The 18,102-nt window shown below is 35.0% G+C and overlaps 1 protein-coding gene across 2 annotated transcripts in view; it reads right to left on the bottom strand.

The window, feature by feature from the left end:
• Nucleotides 1-2,504: 2,504 nt before the first annotated feature.
• The window catches only part of TBC1D8B (TBC1 domain family member 8B), a 56,548-nt gene continuing 40,950 nt past the window's right edge, over nt 2,505-18,102 (bottom strand). For both annotated transcript variants that reach the window (XM_032837076.1, XM_032837077.1), the window contains 10 exons: nt 17,018-17,303; nt 15,919-16,048; nt 14,815-14,913; nt 12,080-12,148; nt 11,672-11,912; nt 10,850-10,915; nt 9,307-9,390; nt 7,996-8,052; nt 6,517-6,614; nt 2,505-4,968 (listed from right to left, as the gene is read on the bottom strand). In XM_032837076.1, the coding sequence (XP_032692967.1) occupies nt 4,573-4,968; nt 6,517-6,614; nt 7,996-8,052; nt 9,307-9,390; nt 10,850-10,915; nt 11,672-11,912; nt 12,080-12,148; nt 14,815-14,913; nt 15,919-16,048; nt 17,018-17,303 (1,526 nt within the window). In that variant the 3' untranslated portion in view covers nt 2,505-4,572. The remainder of the gene's footprint in view (nt 4,969-6,516; nt 6,615-7,995; nt 8,053-9,306; nt 9,391-10,849; nt 10,916-11,671; nt 11,913-12,079; nt 12,149-14,814; nt 14,914-15,918; nt 16,049-17,017; nt 17,304-18,102) is intronic.

Genomic DNA, 18,102 nt, shown 5'->3' with positions numbered 1-18,102 from the left:
AAAGATGCCACCACTGCCACAGAATGTATTCCCCACTTTCCATCCTGCTCTCTTATATATTAAGAAATTCCAAGCAGAGGCATCTGATTAGCCAATCCTTGATCACATGGCCATAGGAGGTGAGGATTCTGGAAAAGAAGACATCTGGTTTTTTATATGGTGGGCAGAAAACATGAGTGGTCATTGGGTGGGAGGAGAGTGTGACTACAAATGGATAGCATGAGGGAGTTTTGGGGGGGTGATGGAACTGTTCTGTATTGTAATTGTGATGATGGTTACATGAATATATACCTGTGTTAAAAATTATAGACGTGTACAGCAAAAGGAAGTTAATTTATTGTGTGGTAAGTAAAAAAATAAAACACAACTACAGCCTCATGAGTAGTTGCAGAAGTGAGGACTATAGTAGATACCCATAGCTATTCTTCCTCTCTTTAAGGTACATAATTCTATATAGTAATCAGTTTATTCCCCTACTTACCCTCTACGGTTTTATATAGGGTGAGTTTTATGGTAACTTTTTTTTTTTTTTTTTTTTTTAGTTCACACGTTACAGTATATCAGGATGGGACTGAGATTGAATTAGGACAAGTAAGTATCACTCATCCATGGATCCAAAGTGACCAACAGAAAAGCGGATCTTCCCTCAGGAGAGAGGATTAACGTATTTTTGTTTGTATGAGGATTTATGTTACGACAGGTAGCAGCTTGCCACTGATGTTATTAGCGTTTATGTATAAATATGGGAAGAAGGGTATGTTGCATGGTAAGAGGTGGATAACATAGAGAGGTGCTTACAGTGGACAGTTACAGTTGACAGACTCTAGGGTACGCCCCCTATGGACCCTGCTTCCTGATGTACATGCCACTGTGTAATCTCCCCATGAGAGTGGGTCTTTAACCACTTGCCTTTAACCCACTTGCCTTTAACCAACAGAGTATGACAAAAGGGATGAGATGCTGCCACTGGGAGATATTACATTATATAAGATACTGTCTTGTTCTAGAGACACTCCTTACTAGATTGATGACATAAGTGGCCATTTGGGGGAAGCCCACATGGCAAGGAACTGTGGGCAGCCTGAAGAAGTTGAGGGCAGCTGTTAGGAACTGAGCGAAGCCTCTAGGAGCCAAGGACAGCCTTAAGGAACCATAAGGAAATAAAATTTTCGCAAAAGCCTAAGTAAGCATCGAAGTCGATTTTTCCCCAGTTGAACCTCTACGTGAGAACCAGCCTGGCTGATTTCTTGGTTGCAGCCCCCTGAGAGCCTAAACACAGCACCCAGCTAAGTTGAGCCCAGAGTTCTAACCCACTGAAATGGTGAGATAAATGTGTCTTGGTAACTTGTTACACAGCAATAGAAAACAAATGCAGTGCTCCGTGTCCATTCTGGCCTCTTGGTGTCCCTTCCTGCACTGCAGAGGCTAAAAAAGCTGCAAGGATATTTTCCAGATTCCCTTGCAACTAGGATTCTGGATATATTATAGGTCAATCAGATGCACACTCATGAGACTTGAATGGCAGAAGGGAGGCGAAGGCTAGGCTTCTGCCATTTCTGCTGGTAAACATGGCTGTGAAAATGTTTGCTTGTTCTATTGCAATTTAGTCACTAGCTTGTGGGTGGTAAGAGGTGGGATGCTGGGCATCTCTTTTGCTGCTATAAATCATAGCAGGTGGAGCATGGATCCGTGAGTAGCAGCTGTGGTGTTGGCTTCATATCATGGTAGCAGGAAGTAGCAGTTTCCTAATGACAGAAGAATTAGCAACTCCCTTGGTGGCCTGGTTCTGTGGTGTGGTTTTGGAAGCTGTTCTTGAAAGTTCAATTTAGAGTCAGTCCTCTTGATAATTCTGTAAGCCACTTAATGTCTGGTAATAAATCTTTTCTGCCTTAACTAGAGTGAATTCTGTGTTCTGCAACCTAACTTTAACTAATAGAGAAGTCCTCAAGTGATAACTGAGTTAAGTGTGAATAAAAATACGTAGTAATAAGTAAAAGTAATATCTTCTTTTTAAAGATTTTATTTATTTGACAGAGATCACAAGTAGGCAGAGAGGCAGGCAGAGAGAGAGAGAGAGAGAGAGAGAAGGAAGCAGGCTCCCTGCTGAGCAGAGAGCCGGACGTGGGGCTCGATCCCAGGACCCTGGGATCACAACCTGAGCTGAAGGCAGAGGCTTTAACCCACTGAGCCACCCAGGCGCCCAAGAGTAATATCTTTTAGTAAACAATTTTTCGTGTTTACTGTAGTAGATTTGTAGTATTTATTTATTTGTTTTTATTTATTTTTAAAAGATTATTTATTTATTTATTTGACAGAGAGAGAGAGATCACAAGTAGGCAGAGAGACAGGCAGAGGCAGAGGGGGAAGCAGGCTCCCTGCTGAGAAGAGAGCCTGATGCGGGGCTCCATCCTGGGACCCTGAGATCATGACCTGAGCTGAAGGCAGAGGTCTAACCCACTGAGCCACCTAGGCACCCCTGTAATTTTCATTTTTATAAAGACAAATAAAGCCACCTTATAACACATTTAATTTAATATATAAGGTATAACACAGTGGTTCAGTTTAACACAACAACGTAAGATTTTTAATATTAAAAACAACTCATTTGCTTAACAAGGTAGCAACTATAAAACTATGTGTTCATCTTATTTCTCCTGCAGACTCAGAAAATAAGTGTTTGCCTTTTTAACTTGCATTTATAACCACTTTGCAATTCAAAAATCTAAGTATTTAATTTTAATTAATATAGGCTGAGCTTTAATATTCAGACTTTAAAATCATATCAAATATTAATAACATATGCTTTTAAGAAAGTATCTTTTTTGCAAATATAATTGACAAAATAGTCAACAAAATATGTGTAATAGTGCCTTTATATATAAGCATAAAACCTTGTGTCTTTCTAGAGCTACTATAAGTAAACAATCATTGCAAAATAGCAGATGTATGATAGTTTACATATAAACTATTAAGTAAACTCTAAAATTTGGACACATTTCAGCAAATTATTTCCAAGAAAAGGCATAGATGCTTATTTACCAACTGTATCTTTAAGTGATAATTTCCTTGAAAAGAAAAAATTGACCAAATCATTTTAAAGACAACACTAGTAAGTATTTGGCCAAGTCCAATTTATGAAATTTAAAGGATCAACTTAAAATCCTTGAATCTCTTTGAAAGTAACATATTCTGTGATGAGGAATCCCTTTGTGTTAGGCCTTGTTCACAGTGGACTCTTGTCAGAGGCTGACTATACCAATTCCTTTCCAGAAAGGGAGACGTCTTGGGATACTCTAAAGAATTTTTGCCCTTTTATTGTTTCATATCTGAAAAGTCAAAGGGTTTAAAACCAAAGCCTTTTGTGAAAACAGAAGCTCCAAAGGATGATCTCTCCCCATAATCTCCTAAATCAATTGATGAATAAATTGCTCTTGTCAAAAATAGCACAGAAGATTGAATAGGTGTGGTTTGCCTGTTTTTGTTTTTTTTCTTTAAAGTGCTAACAAAAGCCCATTATCTCTAAATGGGCTTTCATTGTAATGACTGAAATATAAGCAGCATGAAATATAGAAATCACACATCTAAATCAGACAGATGGTCAAAACTTTTAAGATAGACACCAGCAACTACCTTAACTATCATTACAGACAAGTATACTTTATGAACTTGCCAGACTAACACCGTAATTCAGTCTATTTAATGCAGCTTAAAACATGACTGGTGAAAATTCAAAATCTAAAGCTAGAACCAAAGCCGTCACAGGCTACTCTGAAACAAATGCCACAAAGAGCAGTGCTCAGAAGAATTTCAAGTAATTGCTCAGTCTAATGAGAGACCTATATAGTTAACCGAATTGTTTCTTAACCCTTCTGAAGAGACTGGCTTTATCCAGCTTAAAATTAAATCCAACATTTTTTCTCCTTATATTAGTCCAGAATTTTGAGTTCTTGACTTGTTTTTATCACAGAGTTAGAAGTGTGTCAGCAGCTTCTGAACCGTTCTCAGGTAGGAAGAATGTAGAAGTTACTAAAAAACCATTCATTATTATAAAACTGAATGATATTAACTTTAAAAAGTTAGTATTATTTCAGTTAGATAACTTGAAAATGAGGTTTCCGTATTGTAATCACTTAGATAATTAAGGCTACATATCTAAAGGCCTGGATTTCTAAAGCATTCTAATAGGACTGAGGCAATTTGGAAAGTAAGGTTTATCAATGACATGTCAGCATTACATTTTCAAAATCGTCAGTAATTCATATGTAAATAGCAGTACAAATTAGGAATTTTCTTACTAAAAGTGATATGGTAGTGCCCTCTGGTGGTAACATTTAGCATACTCCCCTGATATTTCATATCCTATGAACTATAAAAAGTTCATTTGTAATGAAGAATATCAAAATTAGAGATTACCACAAAGCAATGAATCACTGTGCCTCCACATCTTTTTTTTAAACCTTCGAACACACCGGTAACAAGATAAATCCCTGATCCCTATTCCCAAGAATCAAACTGACAGCTATAGGAAATCTCAGTAAACTTGTCTATAATAGGCAATTCCTGTTAAGAGATTTACATCTTGGTTCTACAGCTTAACTGAGAGGTTTTTGCATTTTCTAGTTTCACTTTTACATCTATGGGTTTCTCAAAAAACCTCACCAATGCTGGTTCATTCAACAAAGACGCAAGAATCTGTTCAAATGCAAATGACCACTGAGGTTCTTCCCTCAAAGAGGAGGGATCTTTCTTCAAGTGGCTCTCTGTTTTCCCCTCACTGGGTCCTCCAGAAGCACAGACTGTACCAGAGAATTCTTTGGCTGATGCTGTAGGGCTATGTAGTTTCCTTCCAACTTCTTCCATCCTGAGCAAAAGGCTGGTTACAACAGCAATGGCTTGATACAGCGACTCTTCTTCAGGGTCCCCATGAAATAAGTTATATAGAGTCTTTGAAAACTGAATGAATTGTGACTGAAAGATATAAGTTAGAAATACCACATTTGATATTAGATTTAGCAAAAAGAAGAGAACTTAGAAGTAAACAGTCTCCTATTTAGAATTTATACCATTTAACCCTCACCATAGAAGTTGCAAAAAACTAAAGACTAATTCCCCAAATAAATCTTGGCTCTAGAGAGATGGGTATAAGCCACGGAGGAAAATGCCTTTTAAATCTTCTCAGATGTTGCCTAATGGGAGTACATTATACACATATATATACAATAATTCTTGGGCAGCTTACCTGTCAGTATTCCTTCAATGTTAGATGGTACTTCTTTAGAAAAGATTTATTTTGCGGGTGGCAGAGGGAGAGGAAGATTCCTTCCTGAGCCAGATCTTGATCTCAGGACCCTGAGATCACGACCTGAGCTGAAACCAGGAGTCAAATGCTAAACCACTGTCTGAGCCACCCAAGCACCCCAGTGGTCCTTTTAATTAGGCAAATTCACCTATTTCCTTACATGTGAATTATACATTCATTAACCAATCTTAATGAAAGGCTTAATAAGGAGTTCCCCTTAATCTCTCCAAAGGGCTACATTGGGCAGATCAGCTAGGAGGACTTAAATTTATGCAAGAATGTTTTGGAAACTATCTAGTAGTACAAGGTAGCTCCACAGGGCCCATTTAGACATGTTTCTCTTTGAAGGCTGAGGTGGGACCCAAGTGGAGAAATAAATTGGTGTGTTTGCTAACTGCCCCTAGATAATCCATAGACATTCCTAAAAGATATTTGTCAATTAAAAAAAAAGCTGATTCTAACACAATAGGTCAATCATCCTAACAGAAAAGTTTATCTGTAAATAAAAAGCAAATATAAGGATTAAGAGTTTGGTACTATTTATTTTGATTAAGGATGTACTTAAAATAAAATAAATAGTACCAAACTCTTAAGTTTTATTTCTCTTTCTTAGTCTGTAGCACTGCTTATTTACAAAAATTTTAGAACATCATATTGATTCATTTTAAAAAGTACTTATTCAGCTACCATATTGCCCAGTCCACGAGGAATACCGCAGTTTGATTGTTCTCATTTTGGTAAAGTTCTGGAAATCCTCAGTATCTACACCAACAGATTTTAATTTAAAAAACATAAGAACATAAACTGAACAGTTTAAGAGATGGATTTGGAATTTTGTCAAGTAGTAGTCATTAGTATTGTTCCAGCAGGTTCAAATACAAGATGATCAGAAACCAGCATGTGACCTATTTTAGTAACTTCTTACTCCTAGTACCTAACATTGGGTGTGTCATCTAGTAGGCACCAAAAAAATGTTTACTGAATAAATGAACACTTCTAATAAAGCTGGAAATAGGAAACATTGCATTAAATGCATTAAAGCAGAAAATCATATAAAAATTTGCTATTCTTCTGTGCACATCTGAAACTTACAGAGATGATACATAGAATATTTAACTATTTTTGTAATAGCATGTTAGCTATTTTAGAGCTGAATACACCCATTTTCATAAAAACAAACAAGAACCTAGAAATTTTTATTTGAAAAAATACTATACCTGATTCATTCTTGGTAAATCCTTAATGTTTTCTTCTTTTTTGGAAAGCTCATCTTGCCATTGACTTAGATATGCTTGAATATCAACTTTTCCTTTGCCTGTATGAGTGGAATAAAACCATTTCATAATGAACAGTCCACTCTATTTCTCCAAATCTCAGAAGGAATAACTACTATTGGAAATTATTTCATTAAGACGTGAGATTCTATTAATAACCCAGAAAATTATCTGAATTTACTTTTTATCTCACCCACTGGCTTTCAGAATCTGTTCTCCATTTCCATTAAACTAAAACTTTTACTTTGGTAAGTCTGGAGACTGGGGAAGATGTGAAGAGAGAGGGAGAAGGATGCATTTTTAAACAGTACACCCTGACTTGACAATGTAAATTTCACCTAGATGTTCTCATGCATACTATTAAGTTTAAAATAGCTTCTATATGATGTTCTTACATGCAGATTCTGAAGTGGTCTATGGTGGCTCTTCTTAAAAAAATTCAAAACACTACTATTCATTTATTTCCTTTGAAGAGTTTAATGAAGATAATTAATGTGACTATTAATAATTACTTAAAACTCACTGGAAAACTAGGTAGATATACTGAACAACCTAGGGAAGATGTTGTTGTATTTAAATAGCTCTTTAGCAATTCATTATTTTTTGACTAAATATTACTCAAAAACATAAAAAGGATGATGGATTTTTAGCGAGCAATTTGACAGCCTTGATCAAAATATTAAATGTACGTATTCTTTGACACAGCATTCTCATACCTCTATGAATTTATCCTATTCTAAAGAAATGTGTATAAAAGTATTCTACAACGTAAGTATAAAATGTTTGTTCCAACAGAGTTTGTAATACAAATAACTGGAAGTGACCTAAATATCCATCAGTACTGAGCTAGTTATTGAGTTACGTTACAACCAAAGAATGGAATACTCTATACCCATTAAAAAGAATAAGATCCAAATGTACTGATAGGAAAACTCCCATGATATATCACAAAACTGAAAAAGGAAATTGTAGAACAGTATTTATGGAATGTTTCTTTCTTTCTTTCTTTCTTTCTTTCTTTCTTTCTTTCTTTTAATAAAAGAGAGATGTCTGTATGTGTGTATACACAGAAATGGGTCTGGAAAGGATATAGAACAAAATGTTTTCACATTTACTTCAGGGTGGAATTCAGTGGGGGTACGAAGACTTCTGTTTAAATTTCCTTTATTATCTATTAATTCTCATAATTGAAAATAAATATTTTCAAAATAGTAAAATTAAATGAATATGGGCCATTGACTGTAAGTTCTGAGACTTAATTATCAAGACAAGAAAGGTTAAATTGTTAAACACACACAGAAAAGTGAAAAGGCTCTCAGGACAAATCAATAACCTTTAAAAAGAATCCACTATTTGCCTTTGTAGCTAACCCTATTCACAAAAAGAGTGACTTAAACTAAATGATATTCCTAATCATAGTACCTTTTTCTGGGCTGTTTTTTAGTGATTCTGCTTCCTTCACATTTGTAGGCTTGGAAACTACAGGAAAAAAAAATTGCATTCTGTAAAATATTTAACAAGTAAATACCTTTTGAAAGTAAAATAACATTTTATATAAAGACTTAGGGACATGTTATTTTCTTCAATTCAGGAAGCCAATTTTAGCTGACATGACCTCCTCTCATCAGAAGAAAAAATTTCAAGAACTTTTATAGTAGACATTTTTTTAAAAGATTTTATTTATTTATTTGACAGGCAGAGATCATAAGTAGGCAGAGAGGCAGGCAGGCAGAGAGAGAGGAGGAAGCAGGCTCTCCGCTGAGCAGAGAGCCCGAAGCAGGGCTCCATCCCAGGACCCTGAGATCATGACCTGAGCCGAAGGCAGAGGCTTTAACCCACTGAGCCACCCAGGTGCCCCTACAGTAGAGATTTTTATAGAAAAATATTTATGAAAAAAATCCTAGAAGTATACCAAATATTATTTATTTCTGGGTGGTATTTTCTTCCTTATGACCTTCTTCAAACTAAATTGTGTTACTTTTATTATTAGGGGAAAAAAGCATGCGGGAGGTCAGAAGATTGAGCTACTAATCCTGATTGTGGCAATAACGCATTGTGAACTCTTGCAAAAGTCACTTCTCTATTCTGGGTCTCCATGCCCTTACCCATATAAATTAAGGGATTTGATGAGTTGATTTATAAGGACTCTTCAAACTTAATGTTCAAACACCAACATATAGTAATTATAAACATATATTAATCAGCACCTATCCCTCTATAAGACATTCATGTTTATTAAAAAAAAAGGTGAAGGACACAAAAATGAGCTCATAACACTTCCAAATTATGTCTTAGAGACAGACTCATCCCTGTCTCCTACACCTACAGTGATTTATAATAAGTATTCACTGTTTGAATAATAGCTATGACCTTCAATCATCAAAGATTCTATTGTTTCCACTGTATTTTAACAAGGCATGAAAATGGTCAGATACATTTTAGAAATTTCTCCAACATAAAGAAGAAACAAAATGCATTTTCTTTTTAATCCTCCAGTAGACAAAAAATTTCCATAAATCAAAACCCAAAACACATTTCAGCTAATTAGTCAAATATTTATGGGGCACTTACCTTGCATTTAGCTCTGTGCTAAGTATTATGGTAGCACAAAAGAAATATAAAGTAAAATTATCTCAAATTTTATTAGTGGTAGCTGGATAAAAAATTTTTTAAGCCAGGAAGATCTCTGTGAGCGACTACTCATCAAAAAAGACATTTTTAACAGATATTTACCATGGAGCTGACTGAAATAAAGTAATTCTTCCTTGGAAAGTTCATCTCCTTGTGAAGGGTCCTTAGATTTCACTTCAGTATAAGCTGAAAACAGATAACCCAAATCAATTTACTAACAATAACAATTTCCTGGTCAAGGAAATCTGGGGGCAGAAAGTTAAACAAAAGGTCATTATAAGGAAGACATTTGTGAAGAAATGTAGAAGTGGTACTACTCTATAGAAATAACAAGAAGTACTTGATCACTCTGAGCTCCATGAGTTCTCTTACTTGCTTTTTAAGAGTTTTCTGAGAAAACTAAGAAAACCTGGCATTTTAAGTTCTCTGAAAATATAACCTCAGTCATTTAAGAACATCTTCAATAATAAGGCAAAATGAAGTTGAGTGCTGTAACAGATACACAGTAGTTTTTTCTTTCCATTTCTGATCTTCTACTGAAAGCATATTCATTCCATAGCAACATTAAACATTCTAACAGTAATTTGACTTGACAATGTAAAGTCCTTCATAATTAAATTATCAGGTGGTTTAGCTTTGGTTTTTAATGCTCTGTTTGTGATCTGAGTGTGTGAAGAGTCAAAGATGGCTTTTAGATTTTTGGTCTGGTAAAGAATGGTTCCTGGCTATACTGGGAAGACTCTGAAAGAAATCCCGGGTGTGGCTTTAGACAAATTATGAGGTGCTGTTTGCTTGTGTTAATTAACCCTATCTAAACTAAATGGTACTTTTGCAATGTTCCTTTAGCTTAAAACCTAAGGCTGTTTTCCCAAAATATGGACTAAGCCTGAGAAAGCCTCTTAAGGTCGGTGGAAAACACTGAAGAAAACTGGCATTATATGGTAACATTAGGGCAATATGGTAGAATAGAAAGAAACCTGAGCTTTGAAGTCAGACCTCGGTTTGAATCCCAGCTATGCAATTTATTAACTATGTGATCTTGGCCCAATAATTTAATCTTTCTGAGCCTTAGTTTCCTTATCATCAAAATTGGAAGGACATTACCACTTCTCAGGGATATTGTGAGAATTAAGTAAAAGAATACCTGTAGAGTAAATGCCTCAACAGAGCAAGTGCTCAATAAATGGTAGCTTTTATTTTGCTTTCTCTTCAAATGTTTAATATTTCTGCTGCCTAGTCTCATTTTTTTCTGGATAATCTGCAGCATTCCACAAGTTTGGCAGTTTGTCTAGAGTCAAATTCTACTCCCCAACTGACAACAATAACAACAATATCACATTTCAATATTATACCAATATTCAAAGGGTAGGTAGTTCTTATACATGACCTACCATTAAACTACTATCTTTGTTTGCTGGAAGGAAACTTGTGAAACTTGTGAACCCATCTGTTACAGAGAATCTCTTCCACAGATTTCACTGTAACTAAGCAAAAGTACTGGACATATGATCCATGGGCCACAGTGAAGTAATGACCTGATATCATATTGAAAATTATGTTATTTATTAAAATTTAATATCTGCAATTATACTTGTTAAAAGGGAATCAACTCCTGTACATCACTAAAAGACGGTTAAGCTCTTACCTGGAGGAATATGCAACTTAAAAAGCAGCTTAAGTTTCTCAGTGAAACTTCCATTGTACATTATATCTGTTCAATAAAATTCAATGATAAATTATCATTATTTTCAAAGATCATTCAATCAATTCCAGAGATACAAATTAAGGTACAGATATTAGCCAGTAATTAGGATTCAAAAACCTTCTGTTACTTAAGGTAACAGTTAAACCACCACCTAGACAGCCAGATTCTCTCCTTCAAGTGTATAAGCAAAATACCCTTTATCAGAAGGAAAAATGCTCGCCTGATTTCCCTTCCCCCCAACCTAAATTTTCTTTTTTCTTTTAAATGAGGCTTTATGCCTCACCTGAGGAGAGAACAACTCTTCAAGGGGCAATTCCTGATAAGAAAGTATGCTGGGGTCTCTGGAAAAGCAAAGGAACAATGTAACTGGTGAACTATCTACAGGTACAACATGTTTGTTGGATTACTTCTCTACCAATTTTCTAGGTTATGTGGTTGATTTTTACTGACGGGTGAAGAAGCTCTTTTTGAAGTATCCATGTGCCTGAGTGGGGGAAGATACAGATATTCTCTTCCTTCGTGTTAACCTTTAAAACATCCATATGTAACAGCTTGTTTTTCTGAGAGGGCTGAGTCAAAATGAGACCGATATACTTAGTTTCAGTTATAAACCCAGAAAAAGGTCCACTTATTGCTCAAGCTGGAGATAATGTAACTCAGGCTGATAAAATCTGACTAAATTAGCAATAATAGGCACTACTAAGTACTTCTAGGAGTAGCTTTATTTTTGGCTTAAAAAAAAATTACTGGACATCATCCTACCAATTGCAGAGGAGAATTCTTTGAAGTTTATAAGGCAGTCAGAGTTTTCATCCAATAATCTGAATGTCCATAAGGCTAGTGAATCTTTGTTTGCAGAATGAGCCCAGGGACTCAACAAGTGATATAACACTCTGAACTGCTGGCAGTCAATCTGATACTGTTCCAAATATGGCAGACTGGGGTCATGGTACTTCAGTACTGGACAACTCAAGCACCAATAATAAGAAAAAAACAGCTCTTTCTATGAAAAATAAAGAGGAAAGTCAGTAAGTCATAAGAAGTAATTTTATAAAATTATTTTCTTTTAAGCATGCGTACTAAAAGAATTAAAGATAAAATATTTAAGAGTGGTTGTGGTAAAATTTTGCCTAAAAGTATTATTTTTCACTTGAAGAAGAACAACAGTACCTTAAAGATGACATAAAGTTCATCCAATTCATGAAGGCTCAATTTCACATCTTGTGATACAACACGCAGCTTTAAAAAGATTAAAAACAATTTAGATTTTAATACTTCAGTATTGAAATTCTTCTTGAATCCACTGAGAAACCTCCCTCTGCTAGAATAAAATCATTTTCTTCTAACCTTTTAAAAGAATAACAAAGATAAATGCACCAATTTTGCCTTTAAAAAGGTTGTACATAGACTACAATTCAGTTCTACTCTGACATGTACTTTCGCCTTCATCACTTCATACCCAGAGATCATTGCCAAAGGACATCCATTTAATGTCTATAAATATAAGCAACAGTATTCTAAGTCTCCTTCCACATATTCCGCTCTTGCCTCTGAGAAGTCATCAAGTGGGGCTGTCATTAAACACTTCAAAGACATTGGGAGAGATGTGCATTCCCCTCTCTGTGCCAAGTAACATAATCCAAGAAGTAATAAACTTAGACAATATGCAGCTTTATCCTACTACATGATGAATAAGCATCAATGGTACAATGAGTTTGGTATTTAGGAAATTTAAAAGAGTAAAGATAAAAGAATTAGTAAAACTGGAAATTAAAAATAAATGAAATAATAAATAAAACAATAAATAAAACAAAGAGTTGGTTAATTTAAAAAAAAGTAAAATTGGCTAATACCTGGCAAGTGTGACAAAATAAAGCAAAAATAAACATCATTGAGAAGTAAAATGATAATGTAAACATAGGTATAGAGGTCACTTTTAAAGTGTCCAGCACAGAGGAGGTAGCATTAAATATCTATTGAATGAATTCTAGAAACTTTACAGCAAGATATCTGAAAGTCTAGATGAAATGGATAATTTTCTAGGAAAAAAATTAAAATACCGAAGTAACCCAGGAAGAACAAATTCTGGATAGAACTGAAAAGGTAATAAAAAATCTGCCTTCTACCAAAAGGCAGCAGATCCAGATGGTTTTATAGGCTCAATTACTCAAACTTTCAGGTAATGTATAATTCCTATGTGATCTAAACTATTCTCAAGCATAGTAAAATATAATTTATTTCAAAATTCATTGACATGACATGAGTGCAACTCTGATATGAAAACTAAAGTTAGCACACACACAGAAAGAAAACTGTAAGCCAGTGTCACTTTAACACAGATGTAAAGAACATAGCTATGTAACAAAATCATCAAAACAGAATATTAAAATAACAATACGACATGACCAAATAGGATTCATTTCAAGAACCCAACAGAAGCCTAACATTAGGAATTCCTTAATATAATCCACTACATTAACAAAGCTGTAAAAATATATAATCGCAAGATATGGAAAGGTCTTTTGATCAAAGTTAACATTCAGTATTCATTTTTAAAAAATGTTTGAACCTGAGTGAATCAGTAAGGCTCCTGGTCAACAATAGGCTACTAGTATGGTTGGCCCTTGGGGTTTAGGAGCACTGAATACTCCCCACACAGCCAAAAATCAACATATAACTTTTGACTCCCCCAAAACTTAACTACTAATAGCCCGTTATTGACCAGAAGGCTTACCGATAACCTAAACAGTGGATCAACACATATTTTGTATGTTATTTGTATGTATTTGTATGTATATTATATACTGTGTTCTTACAATAAGCTAGAGAAAATATTAAGAAAATCGTAAGAGAAAATACATCCACAGTACTATATTTATCAAAAAAGATCCACGTATAAGTGAACCCACATAGTTGAAACCTATGTTGCTCAAGGGTCAACTGTACTTAATTTTTTGGGAAGTCAAAAGTAACAGGTGGATTTTTGAGTGCACAGGGAACTGGGGCCCCTAACCTCTATGTTGTTCAAGGGTCAACTGTATAGTATGTCCATACTATGGTGTATTTTCAGTATGTTAAGAGAAGTAAGGGAGGTCTATATGTACTGATATGCAATGACCATCATATATTTCTGAGTGAAAAAAGTAAGCTGCAGAACAAAGTAACTGATATGATCTCATTTAAAAAACTATATCACCCCCCCACACACATGAAAACCAAAACAAGGGGGCTTATGCCAACTACATCACAGTAACATCATTGAATTATTTAATTGAAAGCTAAACCTAGAATCTTCAGAAATGTTTATTTTCCCAGATTGGCATCTCTGAGGACGTGGTCTTTAAGCAAGTAGTTTTACAAAAACAATACATGCTTATGATAAAAGCTCAAACAGAAGGATGCATACACACCCAAGTAAAACTCTCTCCCTTCCAACCAGCAATCTATTAATCCCATTCACCAGAGGCAACCAATCCTAACAGCTTCTTATGTAGTTACCCTAATATTGAAAGGAGAGTATTTAAAACACAGTTTTATATCTTTTTCACTGTGTCTTAGATTTCTGAGGATAATAATATATATTAGCAGCACTGACTGCTATGTTGGTCCGCTGTTCTTACTGATGCAGCACATCACAAATGTGTTATGCTTAAATGTCTGTATCGTAACATTCGACAGTAAAGGTCAAATAACAAAACATTTTGGAGAAATCAACATAATTCAACTAGAAGAAAATAATTTACTTCCTCTTAAAAAAAATTTAGAGTAAGCTAAGCTGTGGCAAGGATCTAGCTCAAAAGTTTAGTTATATTCATTTTGTTTACATGGAGTGTCAATTTTTTAAAGGAAGTTGGAAAAAAACTGTTACTCCAATTGCTTCTCCCTCATTGGGTAGAGATACTCACCACATTTTGCTTTGTCGTTTCCTCTAGGGTCTGTATGACATATAACCTACTTCGACAGCGCATGCTGTGTATATCTTCATAGCGAATATTACCATATTTCTGCAAAAAATATGATTTCAGTAGATACTCATTCATAATAAATATCCACTTCTCCTACAATTGAATTCACCAGACTCAATTCTCAGAGGCCTTGGTTCTATTTCTAGCTATTTTCTTAACTTGTTCAGTGGTTATGCCAATTTTCACCTCCCACATTTCAGTTTTTCTATATATTTACTGGAGAGAATTCCACCTACTATCTGTCTAGACTAAGTACAAGAACATTGGAAAAAATTCTTAGTTTCTAAGAAGAGAATAATTTTCACCTTCTTATATGGTGATAGATATTTAAAAGTGGTCATTACCTGTGAAAGCAAATGAATTTCGTTTCATTTAAAGAATAGCGAACTGAAGCACAGGAGGCTATATAACCTAGGAACAGTTCACAGAAATCGCTTTTATACAATGGACTATTAGTCATAAAAAGAAGGAAATCTTGCCATTTGCAACAACATGGATGGACCTGAGGGTATTATGCTAAGTGAAATAAGTCAGACAGAGAAAGACAAATATGACATGATTTCAACTATAAGTAGAATCTAAAAAATAAACAAAACAAAATTCAGACTCATATATACAGAGAACAGAGCAGTAGTCGCCAGAGGGGAAGGGAATTGTGGGGGGGGTGCAAAATGGGTGAAGAGGATCAAGAGGTACAAAGTTCCAGTTGTAAAATAAATAAGTCCATGGAGATATAAAGTACAGCATGGGGAATACAGTCAATAATATTGTATTAACTTTGTATGGTGACAGATGATAACTATACTTATTGTGGTGATCAGTTCACAAATGCTGAATCCCTATGTTGTACACATGAAATTGATATAATATTGCATGTCAATTATACCTCAATAAAAATACACAAATAAAGTGAAATTGGATTTTAAATTATGTCTTTACTCGTATTATTATCTTACTTTTAACATGCCATTAGAGATAGAACTATAGTACCAATCATTTAAATTATACTATGTAATTATATTTGTGGTATTTAAAAAAACTTACCTCATTTGACTCTCTAATCAAATCTGTAATATCCACTTTCCTCTGACTGCTTTTGTCATCACTCACATTTGAACCCTGCTGCACACTTGAAGGCAATGGGCTATCCTTATTAGTGACATTGTCAAAGAACCTATCCAAAAGTAACAGTAATTCAAGAATGAGTGGAAGTAAAATGCAAGAGGAAGTAACAGCTAATTTCTCCCTAGTTAGTTAGAGGTTAGTGTCAACTGAGAGGACAAAGGATGGTCTTATGAACAAGTAGAATTTGAAGATGGTTAGGAATTAGGAGGAAAAGGGAGCAGGGAATGGGATGGTGAAATTATTTCAGAGGCAGGGGGGAGAGTACAAGGAAAGCAAATAGGCTCAGAGAGTACTCAGCAAACACCACATAGCCCAGTAAGGGTGGAATATAGACTATGTAGAGGCAGGAAAGGAGAAATAAGAAAGGTACACTGAGGCCTTAACACAGAGTATTCTGAGTGTTCTGAATGCTCTCAGTGTTTAGATTTTATTCTGTACAAAATGGTATTTGATGCACCATTCCAGCAGTTACCCTAATCAAATATTCATTCATTTAACACACACATATATGGTACACACACACACACACACACACACACATACACACATACACACACTACACAAGTGCTCCAATATAAAATAACATTCACAGAAAAAGCACTGGATAAATAAAAACTCAGCCTACCTAACTGAAATTACTTGAAAACCAGAACAATTTCTTCCACTGGATATTTAACATTATCAACTACTCTTCCCCCTTCAAGTCACTTTTACACAATAACACTTCATGGCTCAAACTGGGACTATTAGAAGTCCCAGCATACTGAACCAACAACAGTAGTATAAATGTGTATGTTACCAAGTGGTTTACTTCAAAAGGGATTTACTCTTATTGTATTCTATTTGGAAACAGAGAAGGGGACTTAAGTCCTAGATTTTTCATGCAACTAGCTCTGTGGCATTGGGCAAATTGTTTGAAGTTTCTAGGGCTCAGTTTCTACATCTGTAAAATAAGGGAGCTGAACAACATCATCTCCAAGCGGCTCTCCAGACTGAAACACTATGGTTCTGACAGTACCTGTTTAAAGCTGTCACGGCTTCAGCATCATCTTTACATGTGAGCAGTTTGTCCAAATTATAGTCAAGTATTGCCAATCCCAGCTGTAAAATAGCCTTTATTCCATCATAGAAGAAGCAGTCCACCACATTCACAGCACTTTCAATAGGCAGCACACTAATAAAAAGTGTGAGGAACCATGAGAGAGAAACTGAGGAAAAGAATGTCATATCGGTCATGTGTTCTGTCAGCTGGGGAAGGTGATCTCTGATAAGTTCTTCAAAAACTGCCTGATCCACCAAGGCACCTGGCAAACATAAAAGGAAGTTTAAAAATGAACACCTTTCAAAAGGATTTGTTTCTGAGACCTTCCCACTTGTTAGTATGCCAATATATCTCATTTCTATTCCTTAAATTATGAACTTCTTCAGTGCCTTTTCTGTATTTCACACATCTCTTTATCTGCTAGCAAAGTGTCATGCATCAAGAAGCACTTGAGAACCTCAGTTCAAATTTGTTTGAAGAGTAATTTATTGAATCTTTATTATGTGCAGAAACCTGTAATAGGTACCATAAGAAATATACCAATTAATGAAATAGCTTCATCTTCAAATGGCTTAATATCTAGTAGATCTAATATCTAGATTTATCTAGTAAGATAAATACACAAACTGTAATGAAAGACAATATAATCAATAACCCAGCCATGATACTGAAGGCTTACAAGGGCACAAAGCAGAGACTACATATGGTATTGTGGTAGTGTCAAAATCTATAAATATCTGATGACTAAAGAAAATATTATATAATTAACTAACCAAGAACTTGATCTTTCTTTGAAATCTGGCAAATACGAATACAGTTCATACAAACATGGAGACTTTAAGCTGGTTAAAAATCTACCTCTCATCAAGAAACAATTAACAATGTTCCAGTAGCTCTGGATACTTTAGATAACCACCGTTTCAGCAAAACACAGAAGGCAAACCTAAAATTTCTATTTTATTAAGAAACGGACCAAGTATTTTGTCTTAGAAAAGCAATGTATTAAACAATCTTTCCAATCCTATATTCAGTACAAAAAGCACTTCTCTTCATCATGTCAG

This window comes from Lontra canadensis, unplaced genomic scaffold (assembly GCF_010015895.1).
Source record: "Lontra canadensis isolate GAN:19392208 unplaced genomic scaffold, GSC_riverotter_1.0 scaffold96, whole genome shotgun sequence".
Classification (NCBI taxonomy): Eukaryota; Metazoa; Chordata; class Mammalia; order Carnivora; family Mustelidae; genus Lontra; species Lontra canadensis.
Note: the sequence above shows the minus strand (reverse complement) of the source record. Positions and strands in the feature narration are given on the sequence as shown.